This window comes from Coregonus clupeaformis, chromosome 12, assembly GCF_020615455.1.
Source record: "Coregonus clupeaformis isolate EN_2021a chromosome 12, ASM2061545v1, whole genome shotgun sequence".
NCBI classification, from domain to species: Eukaryota; Metazoa; Chordata; class Actinopteri; order Salmoniformes; family Salmonidae; genus Coregonus; species Coregonus clupeaformis.
The window spans coordinates 6,636,975-6,658,506 of NC_059203.1; the positions used below are offsets into that span (position 1 = coordinate 6,636,975).

A 21,532-nucleotide genomic window follows, 5' to 3' on the forward strand; every position below is an offset into this window, starting at 1 on the left:
CTGTGATGTTATGCAGGGTCAGAGTTCCTCCCTTCAGTTAGTCGTGGATTCCCACTGAGATGGCCTAGTGCTCTCAGCCCGTCTCCTCTCTCCTCTTCTCATGAATGATGGAGAAGCTCCCAGGCAGCTCTGTTTGAGAGTCAGTGCTTTGGCTTGGCCTTGTCAGATCCCTCGCACCGCTAAGTCAAATGGCAGCAGCCCCTCCCCTTCCACTGTTCATCTGCATCAGCCTTCAGTCAACCCTTCCTTGTCAGGATTCATTTTATTTTTTTGTCTGAAATATGGCTTGGTTGATCAGCCCCTCAGACTTTGTTGCATTTGAGGAGGCCTTCATTATTCATCAGCAGGGCTTGTAGTGGATCACGACGGGATTACGCCTACTGGAGTCACACACAAGTTCTTAAGCAGGGACGGAATAAGAAAGGATAAATTATTTCTAATTTGCAAAACGCATCATCATGATGATGTAGCAAGTGACACTTTGCTTCTTGAAAGTACAATATCTGGAAAACATGACTGCTGACAGTCCCAAAATGTTTTGCATGTCAACAGTGGACTAATGGAAAAAATACCAAAATATAGTTAAGTGGATTTTTCCTTTAAGTCTTGGAGATGCTGCACAGTTTTTTTTTCTCCATAGGCATCTATCTTATAACTCCTGCTATTGAAGTAGAATAGGCCGGCTATGCGTGAGTCCTCCCATCAAGAGGCATATAGCCTATAAGAAGCCACAGTTACCCGCTCCATGACCAAGGCACTTGATTTGATTAGTCACTAATGTCACAATTAAGAACTGCAGCAGTCATGGCCAAAGATCAGTTGAATGTATTATTTTGGATGTCATTCATTAGAACTCTGTATGGTGGCTCAAAGTGGACATATTTTACACACACAATTCACTTTTCTCCTCCACAAGTGAAATGTCGGGAAAATAAACACTTTACCCTACTATTTAATTAGCATTCTGAGTTACCGTTACTGCAATGGCTTTGTTTTCCTTAACAATGTTAGACTGACTGCAGTGCGGGTAATGTGCCCATCTGACAACACTGAGGGAGTCTAACCTTAACACAGGTGTCTCACAGTAAAACCCAATGTCTTTTTAATAGTGCCAACAGCTGGAGCTGACAGCCTAGCTGCATCTGCTGACTGGGCAAACAGTTCTAACACGTCCTAGACCTGTCTACCTGTCTCATTATGGGGGAGAGAGGAGGGGCAGGGGAAAGGCATAAGGGAAAAGGGAGGCAGAAAGGGGGGAGAGATGGAAAAGGAATGAATGCACTCTAGAGAACTGAACATAAGTAAGGCTTAATCAGACACACCTGCACTTCAGGTATGGTTATTCCTCTAACTTAGAGTCAGTCAAACCTTGATAAACGTTTGGGCTGTATTGATAATTCCTGAACATCACCAGATGTTGAAACAGCGGCTTGTGCAGTACAAAGTAATCTTTGCATGTAGGCCTAATTTAAAACGGAAACAGAAATCTCAGGCTGTCACCAAGGATACTCCTCACAGAAAACCTGTGCCTGTTTAGTGTTTAATATTCCTAGTAGAATGCTTCCTTTCAGGGGAATAGAAAACCAAGTTTAATCTCTCATGGCCTCAACTGCTATGCTCCCTGATTTTGGATTCCTTCTAGCTTCCTAGTGTTTAGCTAATTACATCTTTAGTTAAATATTTGGTTACTTTCAACAAAACATTTTGTGTCTCTCTGTCTCTGTCTTTCTCCCTCTCTGCAGTGTGCACGGGTGAGTTCCAGGCGATGGCTGAACCTGCAGGAGTACCAGAGCAAGAAGCTGATGCAGGAGAGTGGGGTGACAGTCCAGCGCTTCTACGTGGCTGACAATGCACCCAACGCCCTTCAGGCCGCCAAGAGACTCAGTGAGTGGACATCACACTAACACTTAGGCTAAATCTGCATACTACTGCAACACAGGATGCCATTCAGACTAAAACCATTACAATATGCTCTTGGGCTGCACAAGGCCAAGGTTGCAGGTGTGGCATTCATCAAACATGGTATATTGTGTAAAACAAACAATTTTAGTAGATTCTGGTGTTTCTATACTGCGGTTTGTTTGAGGAGCATCCTGACACTGTCGTCACTCTGTTACAGCTCTGTTTATTTAGCAATCCCCAGACAGCCAGCCCTCTTTAAGATGTGCAAACTGCTGTGGTTAATCCTGGCTGAAGTGTTATCAAGTTTAATTGTGTTTGTGTGAGGTTTGTTTGGGAGCAGGGCCCATGTTCCTTGCACTCAGTGATCATGTAGGCTCAATTCTCGTCACCCCACTCAACCATACTAATTATTTTCATGCACGCACTCTCTTCAGTTTCTCTCTCTTCCTCTCGCTCTCGATCTGTCTTTCTGTATTAATACGATTTTATTATTCACACACACGTTATGTTCTTCTATCCTCGTGAGGACCTAAAATGTATTTCCATTCAAAATCCTATTTTCCCTAACCCTTACCTTAACCCAAACCGAACTCCTAAATCTAACCACTAACCACTTACCCTAATTTTAATCTTAACCCTAATTGTAACCCTAAACCTAACCCCTAAACTTAAATTAGCCCTTGTCCTCATGGGGATGTTGGAAATGTCTCCACGAAGGAGAATTTTCCTTGTTTTACTATCCTTATGGGGACTTTTGGGGATATTAGGTCCCCACAAGTATTAAAAAGAACCCCCCCCCCAACACACACACACACACACACACACTCACCCGTATGTTTAATTCAGTGTCTTGGAATCTCAAGCACATTGTTGTTGACCAGTGAAATGAAGGGCCTGCCTGGGGAGTTCTCAGTGTCTTGGCAGTGATGCGGGCTAAGATAAACGGAGGAGGTGTAATATCTATGAGACAGTCCCAGTTGTGCTCACTTTCACTCAGCGCTGAGAGAAGGGGACAGGTGGCTGGACGGGGCCCAGATATTGAGCCCTCAGCAGACCTCTCCTCTGCCCAGACCCTTTTGGCTGCTGTAATCTCTGCTTATCTCAACCAACACAATGGGCTTTGCTGCTGTCCTGTAGTGGCCATGTTCACTGCCCTACAGCTCTCTCTCTCTGTGTGGGACTGTGAGGCCTTAAGGCGTCAGCATGCTTCAGATCGCATACTCCCTTTTAAAAGACCTTCGCTTGAAAAACATGAAAAAAGCGACAATAGTACTGTTTGTCCATTTTTAGATGCGATAGCCAGTATACACGTCCTCCAAATAGTCAAAATTAATCTAAGATAACTCAAGAAATAAGAGATTATAAATGTTTTTGCTGAAGAGATCTTAGTCGTGCAATTTTACATTTAACTAAGATGTTTGGTGAAGTATTATTCAATGAAAAAATTTGCATGAAAATGAGTCGTCTCTCGTTGAATGACAACAAAGACTTTATTGAAGAATCCCTGCTGTTCACCAATCACCGGTGAACGGGCGTAGACTTCGTCACCGAACTGTTTCGGCTGGGAAGCATTCGGATGCCTTTAGTGTATTTGTGTCCATCGACTGCTTTTGGCTTAGTTTTAAAATGGAGTGAGCGGCTATTGTTGCCTCATTAGTGCAGATGCACACAGTTTGTCCACTGTGTGTGTTACACTTCCCAGCCACCTCAGGTCATATGAGTGGATATGTGTGAGAGAGAAGCTTTCTCTTTAATTTGCTTATTTGAGTTAGAATATGTACTGAGCTGCCCTGCTCCCTGTAGACAGAGAGCCAGTCTATGTGTGTCTCCAGCCCCAGACTCAGAGCCCAGTATCAGGGTCCCTCTGGAGAGGACGAGGGGTACAGCAGCACCACGGGGAGTGGACGTGACCAAGCAAAACTCAAATGCATTTCTCGCTCGCGCACACACACACTCACACTCTTTCTCACTCCCCAATAAACTCCCCTCTGTCGGGCTCACTTACCCATGAAGCAGTGGACCTGACAGCTCAATTGGAGCATTGGTATCTGGAGGTCCTCTCCTGTACAGTAGAGCTGTACTCTCTGAAGTGGATGGTGATTGATTGTGCCATTACCACTTAATAAAGTAGGGGCTTTTCCTCTTAGATCTGAAGCAGCAACTGCTTTTAAAAGATTAAAGCAGTGGTTATGGATTTCTGATGTCGTTTACAAACGATTGCCATATCCATGTTTTTGAGCGAGGTGGCTGAACAGTTAGTAACACAAACACAGATGGGCGAACCATAACTAGCCAATCGGTCACGTAAAGTAGACATAGTTATTGGCACCCTCACTGGGACTGCCGAGTACTGGATGACTATAGTACCGCTCTCTCTGTTTTCCAGAGGGCCACTCGTTGTGACTGACACAATGACTCCTGCCTGCCTGCTCAGAGCTAATGACCCAGCAGCACCTGTCCCAAACACAGCCCTGTGTGGAGGGCGCAGGCAGGGAGGCTGTACATTTTTAAAAGCCCCCTGCACCGTTCAGTAATCTAACTGTCACAGAAAGGCAGCTCTAATGTGGCCCTCACCAGTCAGTGTGTGTCATTGTGATTACACAGCCTAGGCCCTGCCAACATGCCTCTCAACCACAACCCAACAATAAGATGGTGGAATTAGAGTATGCAGCAGTCGTGCGCTGATTGGGAAATGGAGTCTCGATAAATCAAACCAGAGGGGTTTTTGACACTTCATCTAGCAATGCAGTGCCTCACAATGTGCTGATGAAATATCCCTCTTTTGAAAACCTATAAGATGTTTGTGAATTTGAGAAGGGGCTGCCTATTTTGGGGCATTTTTTCTCTGCAGAGCAGCATAGTCTAAACACCTTATCAATAATGACATTCAGTGTCAGTCAATGGAAGGCTGAACCACATTCCCCTCAACAAGGATGTTATCAAACTCACTGGATATGGATGCAGCTTTTGAATATAGCCGGTCTGGCATCTTACTATTTTGAGATATGAGAACAACTCATGTAATGAATAAAGATTATTTATATTTTCCTTTTCAACATTGCCCAAGCCCCTCCAGCTATCTAAACTCAAACACACACACACACACACGCATTCATGAAAACACCCTCCACCCACACACACAAACACACACACACACCTGTCCCCAGCATTCAATGAGCGTGTGATTATTTGAGCTACTTTGGATATCACAACCCTGTTGACAGATGCATCTGCTAGTAAATCTTGATATATTTTCACTCTAAATTCACTATAACACTGTATTTTTCTTGTCCTGCGTTAATGCCTGCCAGGTTTTCTGTCCTCTGAACAGTGATCAATGAACCAGAGATTGAAAAACATTTGCTCTGATTTTATCTTCTCCACATGTTGAGCTTGTTTGATGAATGAGAGCAATGTATTTTTTTTACACGCATGGACACACAGATGGTCACATTCTTTCTCTCACCACAAATCATGTTTTGCTCCAGTTTCCATTCCATTCAATGTGCAGTATAAGGATTTATTTTCACATTTCTAAAGGGTGCCTCCCTGCGTATATTGTCCCACACAGCATACTGTATCTTGAATCCAAAATGATTGGGACCCAATTTCTTAAAAGGCATGCATGAATGTGACATACTGTATGTCTGTCTATTATCCTGGAGCTGTTGTCATGCTGTCTCCATTGGCCCAGGTTGAGACGGCTTGTGGGATTCTATAGGCTGTGTTTTCCTTATTAACTCAGCATACAGCCATCTTTCATATCAGCACTACTGTCATTCTCTACATCCTGCCACCTGAAGTCAAGCCCCCAGGTGTTTGCTCTTTCTCTCTCTCCTCCTGTTCCTTTTCCTCCCCCTCCCTTCTGTTTCTCTCCTTCTGTCTCTTTTCCTCATTGGTTTCAGCTTCTCTCATTCTTTTTTTCTCTCTTTCTCCAATTCTACCCTTTTCTCCCTCGCTTCTTGTGTCATGTTTAACTTATTCAGAAAAGACAGACTGGTAGAATCTCAATTAGAAGAGGCAGGGATATATTAATTAATTTCTCACAGATATGAATATTCAGTGTAAACAGTGCAGCTTTATGCATGACAGTCAAATCTCTTATTAGAGGGATAGTTTGATATGTCAGTGCACAGCATAATATTTAGATGGCCTGACATTAGGCTTACTCTTTGAGGCAGGTATGTCAACACTCCTCCAATGATCTAACAAGCAACTTATTTAAACCTCACCTGTATAAAAGCTTTCAGAAAGCTGTAGTGAAGTACAGCACATACATCAACCATTCATTGTACAGTGATCCATCCCTAATAGGCCTAATTCTTCTGCTCTCCAAACTTGACTCAGACAGGCACTTGATTTGCTCCAAGGCGGTGTGAAAGCCACACTATGTCTGAAATGATATAGAAAGAGAGTAGTGTCCCCCTAAGCCTTTGTTTTCAATCATGGGAAAAGTGTGGCTATGATATTGTGTCTGCTGTGGAATCAGTTATGGCTCACATCTCACATGCCTCAGGCCTACAACCTGTAAATTGAGTGAAAACTCATTTTATACCATGGCCCATGGTCTTTCCAGAAAAATAGCTACTTACTGTGCTGCTTTCTGTGTTCTGAAGTAATGCTATTTAGAGGAGTGGAAGTGGACAATAATGCAATCCTTTATACTTTATTTGACCACTTACTAGTACAGCACTCTGTGTAATAGTTAAAGGTATGAGAAACAATGCCCCCCCTCTGAGTTAATGGTTGTTCTGTAACTAGTGCATTCCATGATGGACGTGCTTCATGACTACTGTACCACTGTGAGAAAGAGGCTGTATGTCTGTCTGCAAACGACGGCCATGCTATCTTCGATCAGTATTTCGTCTAAATGTATGTCAACACTATATATACAAAAGTATGAGGACACCCCTTAAAATTAGTGGATTTGGCTATTTCAGCCACACCCGTGGCTGACAGGTGTATAAAATGAAGCAGACAGCCATGCAATCTCCATAGACAACATTGGCAGTAGATTGGGCTTATTGAAGAGCTCAGTGACTTTCAACGTGGCATCGTCATAGGATGCCACCTTTCCAACAAATCACTTAGTCAAATTTCTGCCCTGCTAGAGCTGCCCTGGTCAACTGTAAGTGCTGTTATTGTGAAGTGGAAACGTCTAGTAGCAACAATGGCTCATCCGCGAAGTGGTAGGCCACACAAGCTCACAGAACGGGACCGCCGAGTGCTGTAGCGTGTAAAAATTGTCTGTCCTCGGTTTTAACACTCACTACAGAGTTCCAAACTGCCTCTGGAAGCAACGTCAGCACAATAACTGTTTGTCGGGAGCTTCATGAAATGGGTTTCCATGGCTGAGCAGCCGCACAAGCCTAAGATAACCATGCACAATGCCAAGCGTCGCCTGGAGTGATGTAAAGCTCGCTGCCATTGGACTCTGGAGCAGTGGAAACGCGTTCTCTGGGGTGATGAATCATGCTTCACCATCTTGCAATCCGATGTACGAATCTGGGTTTGGCGGATGACAAAGGAGAACGTTACCTGCTCCAATGCATAGTGCCAACTATAAAGTTTGGTGGAGGAGAAATAATGGTGTGGGGCTGTTTTTCATGGTTCAAGACTCTTAGTTCCAGTGAAGGGAAATCTTAACGCTACAGCGTACATTGACATTCTAGACGATTCTGTGCTTCCAACTTTGTGGCAACAGTTTGGGGAAGGCACTTTACTGTTTCGGCATGACAATGCCCACGTGCACAAAGCGAGGTCCATACAGAAATGGTTTGTCGAGATCGGTGTGGAAGAACTTGACTGGCCTGCAAAGAGCCCTGACCTCAACCTCATCGAACACCTTTGGGATGAATTGGAACGCCGACTGCGAGCCAGGCCTAATCGCCCAACATCAGTGCCCCGACCTCACTAATGCTCTTGTGGCTGAATGGAAGCAAGTCCCTGTAGAAATGGTCCAACATCTAGTGGAAAACCTTCCCAGAAGAGTGAAGGCTGTTATCGCATCAAAGGGGGGACCAACTCCATGTTAATACCCATGATTTTGGAATGAGTTGTCATGTAGTGTGTATAGATAGATAGATAAGATAGATAGATAAGATGCGTTTATTAGTCACATGCACAGGTTCGCCGACGTAATCACAGGGTACAATGAAATCTTTATGTTCCAAGCGCTAACAATGCAGGTAAAAAAGAGAAGTGAATGAGACAATAATAAAAGTAATTATAATATATACACATTTACAACTGTAGCAATGATAAATGTCCATTCGGGTTTGGGGACAGGGCAAGTGTCTGTGGGGGGGGGTAGAGTATCCATAGGGGGAGCCGCAAGGAGGGGGCAGGAGTAGGAAGTCCGGGAGGCAGGAGGGGAACAGGGAAGCACATAACTGCCTAGTGGCTTTTCAGAAGCCTGATGGTCTGGGGGTGGAAGCTATTGGTCAGACTGACAGTTTTTTATACTCTTATACTGCCCGCGGCTGAGTGATGGCCATGGAACAGCCGTGGCTCGGGTGGCTGAGGTCCTTGATGATCTTTTTGGCCTTCCTGCGACACCTGGTTTTGTAGGTGTCCTGGAGGGCAGGCAGTGAGCACCCAATGGCGTGTTCGGCTGAGCGTACCACCCTCTGTAGAGCCTTGCGGTCAGCGGCGGAGGAGTTACCATACCAGGCCTTGATTCAGGTTGAAGAGTTGCTGCCGTGCCTACTTTACCACGGTATCTGTGTGGTTTGACTATTTCAGCTCATCGGAGATGTGTATGCCGAGGAACTTGAAGATTTGACCGTCTCCACGACAGCCCCATTGAAGAGGATGGGGCCGTGCCCTACCTGGTTCCTCCTGAATTCCACAATCAGCGCCATTGTTTTGCTGACGTTGACGGAGAGGATGTTTACCTGGCACACTACCTCAGTGTCTTCATACTCACATATGTATTCCTTTTGTCTATGTGGGTAAGGGCAGTGTGCAGTGCAATGGCAATTGCGTCATCTGTAGACCTGTCAGGGTGGTGGGTGAATTGGAGAGGGTTGAGTGTGTCAGAGAGGGAGGAGGTGATGTGGTCTTTGACTAGCCTCTCTAAGCACTTCATGATGACGGAAGTGAGTGCTAATGTAGATGTATGGCCTAGAAAGACCCCATTGTGTGAGAATATATGGGTATGTTGTTTATGCCCAGTGTGTGTGCAATGTTCCTGTGTTTGTATAACAGAATGTTTGAGTGAGGGAAAGCAAAACAAAAAGCTGACGCTGCTGTTACGGAAACCTCTGAGTTTGGATCATAAATAGACATAATTACATCTCTGATTTGTGTTTCTGTGGTAAAACAATTGGAATGCCTCTCAAATTATTTTGTAAATACATTCTGAGGAATTTGAGCTGCGTTTCAGCGACCTCACAAATCAAAATGTAATTTTGGACTCGTGACAGCTGGGCTGTAGTGATATTGCGGGAGGAACATTACCGTTGCTCATACTTTAGGCCCACTTGTTCAGGCAGGGGGTATGGCGCCATTATTTTGGTAATGTTGCCTCTAAATTGCTTGTTTTATTAGGGCTATTCCGTGCTCCATTGAGCAGTACATTTGTAATAAGAAATACAGTGAATTTTTCTTCTTCTCTGTCTCGGCAGTGCATTCATTCCAGTTTTTTAAATTCCTGTGTCTGGATTGCGGCATACAGTGGGACCATTCTCATTCCATTCTATTACGCTGCGCTCTGTTTGATAATGATGCTTTTCCCACCAATGACTGGAAATTACTTGGGATGAGGCCTGCATTCTAGCCATGCTAAAACACACAGGACTAGGACTAGATGTAGGCCTACCTAGGGCTGTTGCGGTGACCGTATTATTGCCACACCGGCAGTAATGAGTCATGACCACAGTAAAATTCCACTTGACCGTTTAGTCACAGTAATCTCCTTTTATGCACTCTGGGCATGATTTGGTAGTACCCAACTTGCTAACGGCCATCGGGTCCTAATGGCCTGGTACTCAGGGCTCTATTGTCCGTCTAACCACTCTGACATCAATGCATATGCAATCAAAAATCACATCGAACACTTATTCAAACAGTATCTTGATTTTAAATCTCACCTCGCTGTGATGATCGATTTAAACAAAAGTTCAACAGCAGGTTGAAATTGTGTGTAAAACATGGTCGTTGTGGATGTCATTTAAAGCTTAACACAACAAAATGGACTAAGGTGATGATTAATTCAAAACACCAATAGAGCTTATGCATAGGCTTATGAGCCCAAGCCCGAAAAGAAACATGAATTAAAATGATGATTGTGCCGTTATACAATACATAGCCTAACGCATATTACAGTGGGGGGAAAAAAAAAACCTATTTAGTCAGCCACCAATTGTGCAAGTTCTCCCACTTAAAAAGATGAGAGAGGCCTGTAATTTTCATCATAGGTACACGTCAACTATGACAGACAAATTGAGATTTTTTTCTCCAGAAAATCACATTGTAGGATTTTTAATGAATTTATTTGCAAATTATGGTGGAAAATAAGTATTTGGTAACCTATAAACAAGCAAGATTTCTGGCTCTCACAGACCTGTAACTTATTCTTTAAGAGGCTCCTCTGTCCTCCACTCGTTACCTGTATTAATGGCACCTGTTTGAACTTGTTATCAGTATAAAAGACACCTGTCCACAACCTCAAACAGTCACACTCCAAACTCCACTATGGCCAAGACCAAAGAGCTGTCAAAGGACACCAGAAACAAAATTGTAGACCTGCACCAGGCTGGGAAGACTGAATCTGCAATAGGTAAGCAGCTTGGTTTGAAGAAATCAACTGTGGGAGCAATTATTAGGAAATGGAAGACATACAAGACCGCTGATAATCTCCCTCGATCTGGGGCTCCACGCAAGATCTCACCCCGTGGGGTCAAAATGATCACAAGAACGGTGAGCAAAAATCCCAGAACCACACGGGGGGACCTAGTGAATGACCTGCAGAGAGCTGGGACCAAAGTAACAAAGCCTACCATCAGTAACACACTACGCCGCCAGGGACTCAAATCCTGCAGTACAAGACGTGTCCCCCTGCTTAAGCCAGTACATGTCCAGGCCCGTCTGAAGTTTGCTAGAGTGCATTTGGATAATCCAGAAGAGGATTGGGAGAATGTCAGATGAAACCAAAATAGAACTTTTTGGTAAAAACTCAACTCGTCGTGTTTGGAGGACAAAGAATGCTGAGTTGCATCCAAAGAACACCATACCTACTGTGAAGCATGTTGGTGGAAACATCATGCTTTGGGGCTGTTTTTCTGCAAAGGGACCAGGACGACTGATCCGTGTAAAGGAAAGAATGAATGGGGCCATGTATCATGAGATTTTGAGTGAAAACCTCCTTCCATCAGCAAGGGCATTGAAGATGAAACGTGGCTGGGTCTTTCAGCATGACAATGATCCCAAACACACCGCCCGGGCAACGAAGGAGTGGCTTCGTAAGAAGCATTTCAAGGTCCTGGAGTGGCCTAGCCAGTCTTCAGATCTCAACCCCATAGAAAATCTTTGGAGGGAGTTGAAAGTCCGTGTTGCCCAGCGACAGCCCCAAAACATCACTGCTCTAGAGGAGATCTGCATGGAGGAATGGGCCAAAATACCAGCAACAGTGTGTGAAAACCTTGTGAAGACTTACAGAAAACGTTTGACCTGTGTCATTGCCAACAAAGGGTATATAACAAAGTATTGAGAAACTTTTGTTATTGACCAAATACTTCTTTTCCACCATAATTTGCAAATAAATTCATTAAAAATCCTACAATGTGATTTTCTGGAGAAAATAAAATCTCAATTTGTCTGTCATAGTTGACGTGATGAAAATTACAGGCCTCATCTTTTTAAGTGGGAGAACTTGCACAATTGGTGGCTGACTAAATACTTTTTTCCCCCACTGTATGCATGGCAGGAAAAACGTAAAACAAAACTGATTGAAGATGTCTTTGGTACATAATTGGTCTAGCCTATACTCTAAAATTAAACAAATTTGAGTAATCTCCTTTTGAGTGTGGACCATATTATTATGCATACTGGATGGACTGGTCACCTTATGCTACTTCCAAAATGTCTATCTATGAGTCTGGAAGAGAACCTATAGCCCTAGGCGATGCTGTTGGTTCATTGATTGTGCAGGGCGGCTTACAGTTAGCCTACAATTATATTGTATTTGATTTTGAATATCCTAGTAATAGGGAATTTTTTATATTTTCATAATTAATTGGGTGACATATTACCTTTTACAGAATATCTCACCACGATGCGTTTTCATCTCCTCCTCTCTCTCCTTTATTCCTTTCTCGAGCGCGCAGAGAGAGGGGCTGTCAACAGTTTAGTGAAATATGTGATGTTCCCGAACAGATTTCACTTGGTTTCCCAAATTAAGCACTGGGTAGCTGCAGGAACCGTGTTGGAGAGCCCATGGCATACAACGTTTGGGGGGAATATCACCTGTCGCACAGCGAGAGCATGCTCCTCAAACAGTGGTTGATGCCTGGAGTGAAATAAGTGTTTTTATATTTATTTCTCAGCTGCTCATATGCTCCTCTATAAAACCGAAGTAGCCTACCTGGCAGCATTGAAAAAACGGACCGGCGGGAAAGCGCATGGCCTCTATTCACTATTCGAGTGCATCTAGATGACAGGTAGGCTACTTTGCCCTGCCCCTGTTCCTGCCCATTGGATAATGGGCCATTCTAAATCTTTTTAATGTATCTTTATTTTTTTACATATTAGTAAAGACACAATTAAATTGAGAATAGTCTGATGGGTGAAAATATGATCACTTGAAAAGAGAACAGCTGCACAGCCTGAGGCAAGGAACAGAGCGCAAGCTTTTTTTGCGACTTTCTCAAATAATCAAAAGCCTATAGTCACATCATGCAGCCCATATATGTTTTGATTTCTAAGACATTCTAAGGTTTGTATCATTCATAACTCTAAATCTAGCATATAGGACCTGTTTCAAATGATCACTTTTACGCTCAATATAGCCACTTCATATGCGCACCTGCTAAGTTCAATTATATTATTCTTACTATAAAATCATATAATATAAAATAATAGCACAGGATTTATAAGCCTATCTTTTGAAGAGTGCGGACACTCTCATAACAACAAGAGCTGTATGAGTGTTGTCTCTACGACACTCATATAGTCCCGTGTAGCTCAGTTGGTAGAGCATGGCGTTTGCAACGCCAGGGTTGTGGGTTCGTTTCCCACGGGGGACCAGTATGATTTTTTTATTTTTATGTATGCACTCACTAACTGTAAGTCGCTCTGGATAAGAGCGTCTGCTAAATGACTAAAATGTAAAGATGTAAAATGTCTCCAGCAGGATCACTCCTGAGGTGTTGGGATCAGTGTCTGGCACAGCTGGACCTAATACAGCCTTTTATACTAGTGAAGTGGACAGGACAGCACTTTTGCACTGTCTGATACCTGGTGCTTTCACCTATGGGGCATTTCCACTTGAGATTTACCCCAGTGTTTTACCAAAAAGGCTCAGACTTTTGTGTTTCCAGCCTCCACGGAACGGCAGCAGTGTCTCAGCGGACCTGCTCTGACTTGGGGCCTAGCCCAGGCCACTGGTACTTTTCAGCGTGCATTTGCATAACAATGGCTAACTGAACTAGGGCTACACAATTCATTGATTGCACATTGAAAATCGCAATATTAACATGTACAATATCCATATTGCAAGAGTTCCATATTGCATGCAATGTTTTGAAATGCCACTCAGTCGCGTGTAACGTCCTTGCTGTTCGGTTCACTATAAGGGTCTTTTCACATATAGTTGTCTTTAAAGTGATCTCTTGAGTAAAAAAAAAAAAGCTGCAAAAACTCAGTTATCTTTGTATTCACACTGGCCTTGCCTTTGAATGACGACTCAACTTGTTTTTACAGTTCACTTCACCTATTTTGTGGTTTGAGTCCTCTTTGCATTCACATTAATTGTTTTACCCCTTTTTCTCCCCAATTTCGTGATATACAATTGGTAGTTAGTAGGGGTGTAACGATTCGTTTTAACAACGATTCAATTTGTATCACGATTCGTGGTTGTCGATACGATTCAAGGACGATATTGGTTCATTTAGAACAATACGATCCGAAACGATTCAGTGACTTGAAATCGATTCAGTAACCTTTTAGCCAAAAATTCAACCAGTGTGACTGAAATAAATACCTGCATACTGGACAGTGCAGGTGAAGTTTCCTAGATTCCTGTTTCTTGTAAGGACCGCAATGGTGGCTTGATAATTTCTCGCTCGTCGGCTTCTCCTCTGTCGTCCGCCATGCTATGTTTTGTTGTCTTTGCGCCTTTGCGCTGCTGCTGGCGCGGGCGATGACGTCACGGATAGGCAGACTGAATCGAGTAATGTTTAAAGCCTTTATCATTAAAAGTGCTAAGAAAAAACATCCATATAAAGTCTGACGTGCTTAAATCCAATGGGTTATTTCCTAGTATCGATACAATCGATTTATTACATTTTAAAACGGTGTTAGATTGATATATGTTGTCCAAAAGGCCAACTCGCTGAGCACAGATCGATGTAGTTGGATCATAGGAATATAAATCGATACATCGATGTAGTAGATGGATCGTTACACCCCTAGTAGTTAGTCTTGTCCCATCGCTGCAACTCCCATACGGACTCGGGAGAGGCGAAGGTCGAGAGCCATGCGTCCTCTGAAACACGACCCCGCCGAGCCGCACTGCTTCTTGACACACTGCTCGCTTAACCCGGAAGCCAGCCGCACCAATGTGTCGGAGGAAACACTGTACAGCTGGCGACCGAAGTCAGCGTGCATGCGCCCGGCCTGCCACGAGTCGCTAGAGCGCGATGGGACAAGGACATCCCGGCCGACCCTCCCCTAACCCGCACGACGCTTGGCCAATTGTGTGCCACCTCATGGGTCTCCCGGTCGCTACACAGCCTGGGATCGAACCCCGGTCTGTAGTGACGCCTCTAGCACTGCGATGCAGTGCCTTAGACCGCTGTGCCACTCGGGAGGCTGCATTCATATTCTATGTTTAGAAAGGAACCAAGATCTTTTTCCAACATTCACTCAATGCACTCTGGGTTTTTACAAAGTACAGGACATGCCTTTCCATCAGAATGTGTTATTGGACAGCTAGATGTACCTACTTACATTTTGGTAGCTAATAGATTGCATTTAGTTAAAAGATGAGACATAATCTGAAGATACTACATGTAAATACATGTAAATGTTCATGTAAATATTATTGGTAACAGAATAAACAGCAGAAGCATAACTGCAGATTAATAATGCTGTAATTAAAAATTGTCCACCCAATGTACGCTACCCCTTTAAGAGCTAAAATAGATTTTGTACCACCCTATGTTGTGATTTCCACCAAATATGTTGTCTTTTCACACTATTGAAATCCCACAATCTAATAAACAGCTTAAAAAAGCTCTCTTAACTGAACCAAAATCTCCACACATATTTTGGAATTTCTGTTCATCCTTGACAATCGCTAATCAATATCCAAAAAACGCATACGTTTTTTCCACGAACCTGTGGTGTAATCATTAGCCAAACAGTCAACTAAAATGAAAGTTTGTTGGACAAATTCAGGTAGGTTCCTCCCGGTTTCGTTCCGTCTGCTTAAGTTTAAGAAAAGTTTTGCAACAGAATTGGCGTAACGAATACGCCCCTGCACATCATCTTCTCTCTCTTGTGGCACCAATGTGAGGGGTTATGGCAGGGGAAACAGTGTTGCAGTAGTCTAGTGTTTGGTGCGACCCGAACTCAGACCACCTCTTGAGATGGTCTCTGTTCGGTTCGCTTCGGAGGCTCTTTTGAGGGGTCAGAGTTCCTTTGGATTGTTCACACAGCACAAAACAACTAAATTAACAGCACTGAGTTAAAAGAACATGTCTGAAAGGGACCAAGTGTGAAAACACCTTAAGATGGCATGCTGTTCTGTTGCAGTCAAACAGTAAAATGCAGTCAACAGATTGTTACAAACTATAATGATGCTGCTTTCCACTTTGCAACAGTTCACCCTAGGGTTTTGATCTGTATCGCAAGTCAAATCGTAATCGCAATATTTGCACACAAAAAAAAGCGCAATTACAAAAAAAAATGTCATATCGTGCAGCCCTACTGTGAACGTGGGTTGACACCTTGCACGGTTAACACCTTATCACAAAGCAACTGTCTTGATGCAGAGGTTGATTCTGCTCTTCACAAGTCTTTAGTGTCACACTGATGGAAACACAATAACACTAGCGCTTACATTACCATAAACACTGACGACACTGGTGTCTCAGGGGGAAATGCCCCTGTGTGTATGATGGGAATGGTTTGATAAGGTGCATCTTCTCTGAATGGAAATGGGATCACAGCCATGCTCGATGATACTAGACAAGAGTCTCTCTCTTGATGGAACGTGTGCAGTATCAGAGTGTGGAGTTGCATAATGTAATCACTGGGTTGGTCCAAAACATAAGATATGTTGTGCTGGTTCTGAGAGGCTTGGGGAGAGCTGAAGAGGGAGATGGGGAGAAAGAGGCAGGCAGCATTGGGAAATGAGAAGAGGATTTTGATTGACATATGTTGTCAGCTAGCAGAGTACTCTCCAGAGGGCAGATAGAGACGGCAGCTAAAGTTTTGGGTCACAGGCAGGCAGCAAGCACCCAATCCTCTGGCTGGCATAGACTCAATCAGGGCTATCCTGCCCTAAGACGGGTGTGCGTGTATACAGTGGGGAGAACAAGTATTTGATACACTGCCGATTTTGCAGGTTTTCCTACTTACAAAGCATGTAGAGGTCTGTAATTTTTATCGTAGGTACACTTCAACTATGAGAGACGGAATCTAAAAAAAATCCAGAAAATCACATTGTATGATTTTTAAGTATACATTTGCATTTTATTGCATGAATTAAGTATTTGATCACCTACCAACCAGTAAGAATTCTGGCTCTCACAGACCTGTTAGTTTTTCTTTAAGAAGCCCTACTGTTCTCCACTCATTACCTGTATTAACTGCACCTGTTTGAACTCGTTACCTGTATAAAAGACACCTGTCCACACACTCAATCAAACAGACTCCAACCTCTCCACAATGGCCAAGACCAGAGAGCTGTGTAAGGACATCAGGGATAAAATTGTAGACCTGCACAAGGCTGGGATGGGCTACAGGGACAATAGGCAAGCAGCTTGGTGAGAAGGCAACAACTGTTGGAGCAATTATTAGAAAATGGAAGAAGTTCAAGATGACGGTCAATCACCCTCGGTCTGGGGCTCCATGCAAGATCTCACCTCGTGGGGCATCAATGATCATGAGGAAGGTGAGGGATCAGCCCAGAACTAAACGGCAGGACCTGGTCAAGGACCTGAAGAGAGCTGGGACCACAGTCTCAAAGAAAACCATTAGTAACACACTACGCCGTCATGGATTAAAATCCTGCAGTGCACGCAAGGTCCCCCTGCTCAAGCCAGCGCATGTCCAGGCCCGTCTGAAGTTTGCCAATGACCATCTGGGTGATCCAGAGGAGGAATGGGAGAAGGTCATGTGGTCTGATGAGACAAAAATAGAGCTTTTTGGTCTAAACTCCACTCACCGTGTTTGGAGGAAGAAGAAGGATGAGTACAACCCCAAGAACACCATCCCAACCGTGAAGCATGGAGGTGGAAACATCATTCTTTGGGGATGCTTTTCTGCAAAGGGGACAGGACGACTGCACCGTATCGAGGGGAGGATGGATGGGGCCATGTATCGCGAGATCTTGGCCAACAACCTCCTTCCCTCAGTAAGAGCATTGAAGATGGGTCGTGGCTGGGTCTTCAAGCATGACAACGACCCGAAACACAGCCAGGGCAACTAAGGAGTGGCTCCGTAAGAAGCATGTCAAGGTCCCGGAGTGGCCTAGCCAGTCTCCAGACCTGAACCCAATAGAAAATCTTTGGAGGGAGCTGAAAGTCCGTATTGCCCAGCGACAGCCCCGAAACCTGAAGGATCTGGAGAAGGTCTGTATGGAGGAGTGGGCCAAAATCCCTGCTGCAGTGTGTGTAAACCTGTTCAAGACCTACAGGAAACGTATGATCTCTGTAATTGCAAACAAAGGTTTCTGAACCAAATATTACGTTCTGCTTTTCTGATGTATCAAATACTTATGTCATGCAATAAAATGCAAAATTAATTACTTAAAAATCATACAATGTGATTTTCTGGATTTTTGTTTTAGATTCCGTCTCTCACAGTTGAAGTGTACCTATGATAAAAATTACAGACCTCTACATGCTTTGTAAGTAGGAAAAGCTGCAAAATCGGCAGTGTATCAAATACTTGTTCTCCCCACTGTATGACAAAATGGAGTCAGCAAGTGGATTGCATGAGGAAGTGTACTGCTATTAGGGCCGGGACGATATTAATATCGTGGCAAGGAAACAAAACACAAAGCGGATTTTACTTCTTTAGGAAAACAGCCCTAATGTTGGAAACAAACATCATTATGTTGTCATCCAGAGTCACATATTTATTAGTTTCCCAAGCTAAACGCACACAATATTTTACATAGATTAGCTTTTTAAAGGACCATATACTTTTCTGCTTCGTGTTTTCATTTTTGCCATGGGAAAAATATTGTGATTCTGGAATGGTCTCGGCCCTAACTGTTATTATGTGCAATATGGATTTTTCCATTATACAACATAATCTTTACGCTCTTAGGGAGAACTGAGGAATTATTCTGCCTGGAAAACATTAATTTATTTTATACATTTATTTGCATAGACAATATTTTTTCTCTCTAAACAAGTTCAAGTGTGAATTCCCTCCCTGAGTACCATGCTGTTGTGATTTACGTGCATGCAGTTTGAATGGAGTATTATGCAAATGTTTATCAGGTAGCCAAGTGCATTTCCATAGCTATTAGCCTAACTGTAAATGTCAAGTCAAAACAGCAATGCTCTCTGCTGCTCTCTCCTGTTTCCAACTACCAAGGACAAACTGAAGTGCCACAACCAGGAAAACATCAGTGTTCTCGTTTACCGGAGGATCAGACAGGGGGCAGAATGAGTGTTCAGCAAGTTAGTCTGTGGAGCTGCATGTAGGCCTATCTCCGCAACACCGCCCTTTTCCCAGCATGCCTCTTGGTGACGGACAGAATGGCTTAGGCCCCCGAGAACCAACCTGTCACACAGGAAGACGGATGGTGTAAGGAGTTTTCCTGGTGTCGTTACCTGCCAAGAGGACATGCTCCTGGGGAGAGGGGACATGGGAGAGGCTGAGGAGGAGCTTGTATAAGCACAAGATCTTTAACACAGACTGGACAAGACCGGACTGGCACAGACGGCCTAGACATGCTCGCATACTGTATGCCCATATGCACAGTTTATGGCAGTATGGAGTAGGCAGAGCAATGTATGTGATGCTAGTAGTATCTTAAAACCATGTTGTGGACCTCTTCTTTCCCTGTATAGGCTTAGTCTGTTCATAGCATCATAGGGAGAAAAATATATGCTCACTGAAATTCTCTTAACAGCTGTAAATAGGCTTTGGAAAGTAAGAGCTGATTTCTATAAGCAGCTTATGTTATTTCCACCTTCTCATTATGCAGCTTAACCTGTTCATTGTATGTGGAGATAATGTGGAATTATTTCAGACATATTCAGTATGGTGTATGGATGGGGCTAATAGTGTGGTAGAAATCATTATGATTACCAAGAGCTGGCAAGTGTCTTCACTGACATTTTCAACCTCTCCCTGACCCAGTCTGTAATACCTACATGTTTCAAGCGGACCACCATAGTCCCTGTGCCCAAGAACGTCAAGGTAACCTGTCTAAATGACTATCACCTCGTAGTCCCCTCCTGTACAACCTGTTCAACTACAACTGCGTGGCTGCTCACGACTCCAACACCATCATTAAGTTTGCTGACGACACGATGGTGGTAGGCCTGATCACCGACTACGATGAGACATCCAATAGGGAGGACACCTGGCAGTGTGGAGCCAGGACAACAACCTCTACCTCAACGTCGGCAAGACAAAGGAGCTGATCGTAGACTACAGGAAACAGAGGGCCGAGCACGCCCCCATTCACATCGACAGGGATTTAGTGGAGCGGGTCGAGAGCTTCAAGTTCCTCGGTGTCCACATCACTAAGGATCTATCATGGTCCACACACACCAACACAGTCGTGAAGAGGGCATGACAACGCCTCTTCCTCCTCAGGAGACTGAAAAGATTTGGCATGGGCCCTCAGATCCTCAAAACGTTATATAGCTGCACCATTGAGAGCATCTTAACTGGCTGCATCACAGCTTGGTATGGCAACTGCTTGGCATCTGACCGCAAAGCACTACAGAGGGTAGTGCGTACGGCCCAGTACATCACTGGGACCGAGCTCCTTGCTATCCATGACCTCTGTAGAAGCAGTGTCTGAGGAAGGCCCAAAACATTGTCAAAGACTCCAGCCACCCAAGTCATAGACTGTTCTCTCTGCTACCGCACGGCAAGCGGTACCGATGCACCAAGTCTGGAACCATCAGGACCCTGAACTGCTTCTACCCCCAAGCCATAAGACTGCTAAATAGTTAGTCCAGGTAGCTATTGGTTAACTATTTAACTATCTGCATTGACCCTTTTTGCTACTTATTTTTGACTCATCACATACGCTGCTGCTACTGTTTATTATCTATCCTGTTTCCTAGTCACTTTATTCCTAGTTATATGTACATATCTACCTCAATTATCTCGTACCCCTGCACATCGACTCGGTACTGTTACCCCGTGGATATAGCCAAGTTATCGTTATTTATTATTAGTGTTATTACTTTTCTATTATTTCTCTATTTTCTTTCTCTCTGCATTGTTGGGAAGGACACGTAAGGAAGCATTTCATTGTTGGGCTACACCTGTTTTACTAAGCATGTGACAAATCAAATTTGATTTGAAGCTTATGACATATCACTGTAGTCCTAGGGTTGCAGGGTTTAAAGTGAAATGCAGAGGTCTAGGCTGAGGATGAACCCCTGTAGAGCTCCACAGAGACGGCATCATTAGATACAGCCTCCGAGTGGGCTTTACCTGGCTTGGAGAGCAGAGACGCAACAGGATGGAGAGTGCAACAGCATTGCACAGCTCAGAGGTCATATACTCTGTTTTCGGTGGCTTACCATTAGCCTTGTAGTAGTCTTAAAGAACTGAAGGCTTACCAGTTTGTATACTGCATGAACCTCTCGACTTCATTACAGCAGCAGAGTGATAGGCCTAGAGGTGTTCTTGATACAAGTCATTATGTAGATTCTAAATGGTTAAAAGTGACTTGGAGAAGTAGCTTTTCATGTTATCCCTGAATGTTTGTCAATTCAATCATCTCTTGAATTGAGAGTTCGTCTAAGGTTGTGCCACTGAAAAGATGAAACGATACCCGCTTGAAGCAGAATCTATTCATTAAGATTCTGTATTTTTGGAATGGAGACTTATTAGTTGCCGTACTTCTGATATCACAAACACTCACATCTTTCATAGCGTGGGACGGAGAGAGAAAGAGAGGGGATGGGCACAGTATATACAGGTCGGCCACCAGGCAGATGGAGTCAGAACCGTGCACTAGGCCAATCTATCGGCAATC

At 43.9% G+C, this 21,532-nt stretch overlaps 1 protein-coding gene across 1 annotated transcript in view; it reads left to right on the forward strand.

The window, feature by feature from the left end:
• LOC123492028 (succinate--CoA ligase [GDP-forming] subunit beta, mitochondrial-like) overlaps positions 1-21,532 on the forward strand; it is a 147,929-nt gene that overhangs the window by 47,209 nt on the left and 79,188 nt on the right. The window contains exon 2 of the mRNA XM_045223669.1: positions 1,743-1,884. Within this exon, the coding sequence (XP_045079604.1) occupies positions 1,743-1,884 (142 nt within the window). The remainder of the gene's footprint in view (positions 1-1,742; positions 1,885-21,532) is intronic.